We start from the raw sequence: 2,897 nt of genomic DNA on the forward strand, positions 1-2,897 counted from the left end.
GCAATGTGTTGGCCCGTCGCTTGACGGCTTTGCGTATCTTCCGGCTAAGGAGACTCGTGGTGGTATCCTTTTGGCTTGGGACATGACCATTATGGGGGTTGACAATGTTGTGCTAGATAACAATTCCATCACCGGGCTAGTGCACAACAAGGCCGACTCCTCTTGGTGGATCTCGGTGGTCTATGGGCCACAAGATGACGAGCTTAAATCCTAGTTCATTGAGGAGATTAGGCAAAGAAGAGAGGTTTACCCGGGGCCATGGATCATTTTTGGAGACTTCAACATGATTCTTCGAGCTAATGAAAAGAACAATTCCAACCTCAATCGCCCCATGATGAGGAAGTTTAGAGATCTTGTGGATGACCTCGAGCTGAAGGAACTTTACATGCACGGCCAGAGCTTCACGTGGTCTAACGAGAGGGATACCCCGATGTTAACCAAAATCGATAGGGTTTTGGTTTCGGTGGACTGGGAGCTGCACTATCCAGATAATCTTCTTCAAGCTCTCTCCACTAACATCTCGGACCATGCGTTGCTGCATCTATCTACTTGTGCCCACTTCTGCCTGAAAAGGAAATTTCGCATTGAGATGTTTTGGACCAAGCTTGAGGGTTTTTTGGACGCAGTCAAGGAAGCCTGGGTTTGTGATGCTTCTATCACCGATCCGTTCCGGAGGCTCGATGCTCTGCTTAGGAACACGGCCACCTACTTGCAGGCGGGGGCACAGAGGAAAGTTGGGAACATTAAACTGATGATTGTTGTGGCTAATTACGTGATCCTCAAGCTTGTTCGCGCGCAGGAGTTGAGACAATTGAGCTCGGAGGAGTTATGGCTGCGCCGCATGCTCAAGATGAACGTTCTAGGGCTGGCTTCCCTCGAGCATACGATAGCCAGGCAGAGGTCGAGACTAAGATGGTTGAAGGAGGGGGGCGCAAACACCAAACTATTTTAACTGGTGGCCAACGGGAGGCGAGCGAAGAACTATATCTTCAAGGTCAGAAAGGACGATGAGATCGCCACGGAACATGATCGCATGGCTGAAATTTTCACCTCGGCATTCGAGGAGCTGCTGGGCATGGCTAAAGCTAGAGAGGGGTCGGTGAACTTGGAGTTTCTAGACATCTCCTGTGATTTACAAGAGCTAGATGGCATTTTCACAGAAGATGAGATATGGAACACCGTCAAGGAGCTGCCACCCGACCGAGCCCCGGGGCCGGGTTTCATCGCTGCTTTCTACCAGCGGGCTTGGCCCATTATCAAACGGGATGTAATTGCGATCTTGATGAAACTTTACGTTGGTGACGGCCGGGGATTTGCCAAACTTAACAAAGCCCATATCGTGTTGATCCCCAAGAAGCCGGATGCTGAAGTTGTGGGGGACTTCCGACCCATCAGCCTTCCACACAGTGTTGCGAAGATTTTCGCGAAGATGCTTGCTATCAGGGCCAGAAGGAGGATGAAGGAGGTGGTTGCAGCCAATCAGTCGTCGTTCATTCTTGGGCGAAACCTGCACGACAACTTTCTGCTTGTCCGCCAAGTTGCGCGAAAGATCCATGGAAGAAAAGAAGCCGGTGTGTTCCTCAAACTTGATATCTCAAAAGCTTTTGACACATTATCCTGGCCGTTTCTGTTTGAGGTGCTAAGGAGGAAAGGGTTCAGGCCTAAGTGGATTAGCTGGATTGCAATTCTCCTTCAAACTGCATCCACCAAGATAATCATCAACGGCACCCCGGGCATGAGCGTTTACCTCGCGTGTGGCTTACGACAAGGTGATCTGATTCCTCCCCTGCTGTTCGTAATAGCCATGGACATCCTCATCCACATCTTTAGCAAGGGGGGCGAGTTGGGAGTGCTCAGTTCTTTTAGAGGGATCTCGGCTATGCAACGGGTCTCTATCTACGCCGACGATGTCGCTCTATTCATGAAGCCCAGTGTTGGAGATCTCGCTTTTGACAAGGCTGCCTTGGAAGCTTTTGGTCAAGCGTCCGGGCTACATGTCAACTATCAAAAATCCTCGGCATTTCTTATTCAGGGCAATGAAGACGATCAAGGCAGAGTGGAGAATATGCTGCAGTGCAACATTGGGGAATTCCCATGCAAGTATCTTGGTCTTCAGTTGGCCATCAAGCAACTCACCCGTGGTGATTGGCAGCCAATTCTGGATAAGGCAAAAAATGGTCCCCGCGTGGCAGAGGGGACTCATCCATCGCCCTGGCCGGCTAATTCTTGTCAAATCCGTTCGCGGCCTATTCACCATTTCATGATCATGGACGCGCCAAAATGGGTTTTTGAGGACTTGGACAAATGGATGTGTGCGTTCTTCTGGACAGGGGAAAACAAGGTGAAAGGAGGGCAGTGCTTGATCGCTTGGAACACCATTTGTAGACCCCTTTGCTTCGGTGGTCTAGGGGTCAAAAATCTAGAGCTGCAAGCTCTTGCGCTGCGTGTCCGATGGGAATGGTTGAGACGAACAGACCCGGACAGGCCTTGGCAGGATATGCCACTGGTGGTGGATAGAGAGGCTCGACAAGTCTTTGATAGTTTGGTGCACATATCGGTTGGTGATGGAGCCTGCACCCTTTTCTGGCGGGATAGATGGATCTGTGGATTTGGCATTGCTGATTTTGCCCCTCTGATCCTAAGCGTTGTGGACAGAAGGACGCAAAATAGACGTACGGTCCAACAAGCGCCCCAGGACAATCTATGGATCAGTGACATCAGCGACGACCTGAACTTTATGGCGCATCTGCAACTGATCATCTTGGGACAAGCCATCGCCTCGGTCCCTCGACATGACAACCGACCCGACGCCTTCTCTTGGCCTGCTGACAGCTCGAGAAAATACACCGCTAGATCAGTCTACGACAGACTTTGTCAAGGATTAGAAAGGGTGTCGT

General features: G+C 50.6%; 1 protein-coding gene across 1 annotated transcript; it reads left to right on the forward strand.

The window, feature by feature from the left end:
- Positions 1-331: 331 nt before the first annotated feature.
- On the forward strand, positions 332-952 carry LOC141027031 (uncharacterized). Its single transcript, XM_073503943.1, has one exon. It carries the CDS (start codon positions 332-334, stop codon positions 950-952), a length of 621 nt encoding a protein of 206 aa, XP_073360044.1.
- Positions 953-2,897: the final 1,945 nt, after the last annotated feature.

The sequence above is a fragment of the Aegilops tauschii genome, chromosome 7 (genome assembly GCF_002575655.3).
Source record: "Aegilops tauschii subsp. strangulata cultivar AL8/78 chromosome 7, Aet v6.0, whole genome shotgun sequence".
NCBI classification, from domain to species: Eukaryota; Viridiplantae; Streptophyta; class Magnoliopsida; order Poales; family Poaceae; genus Aegilops; species Aegilops tauschii.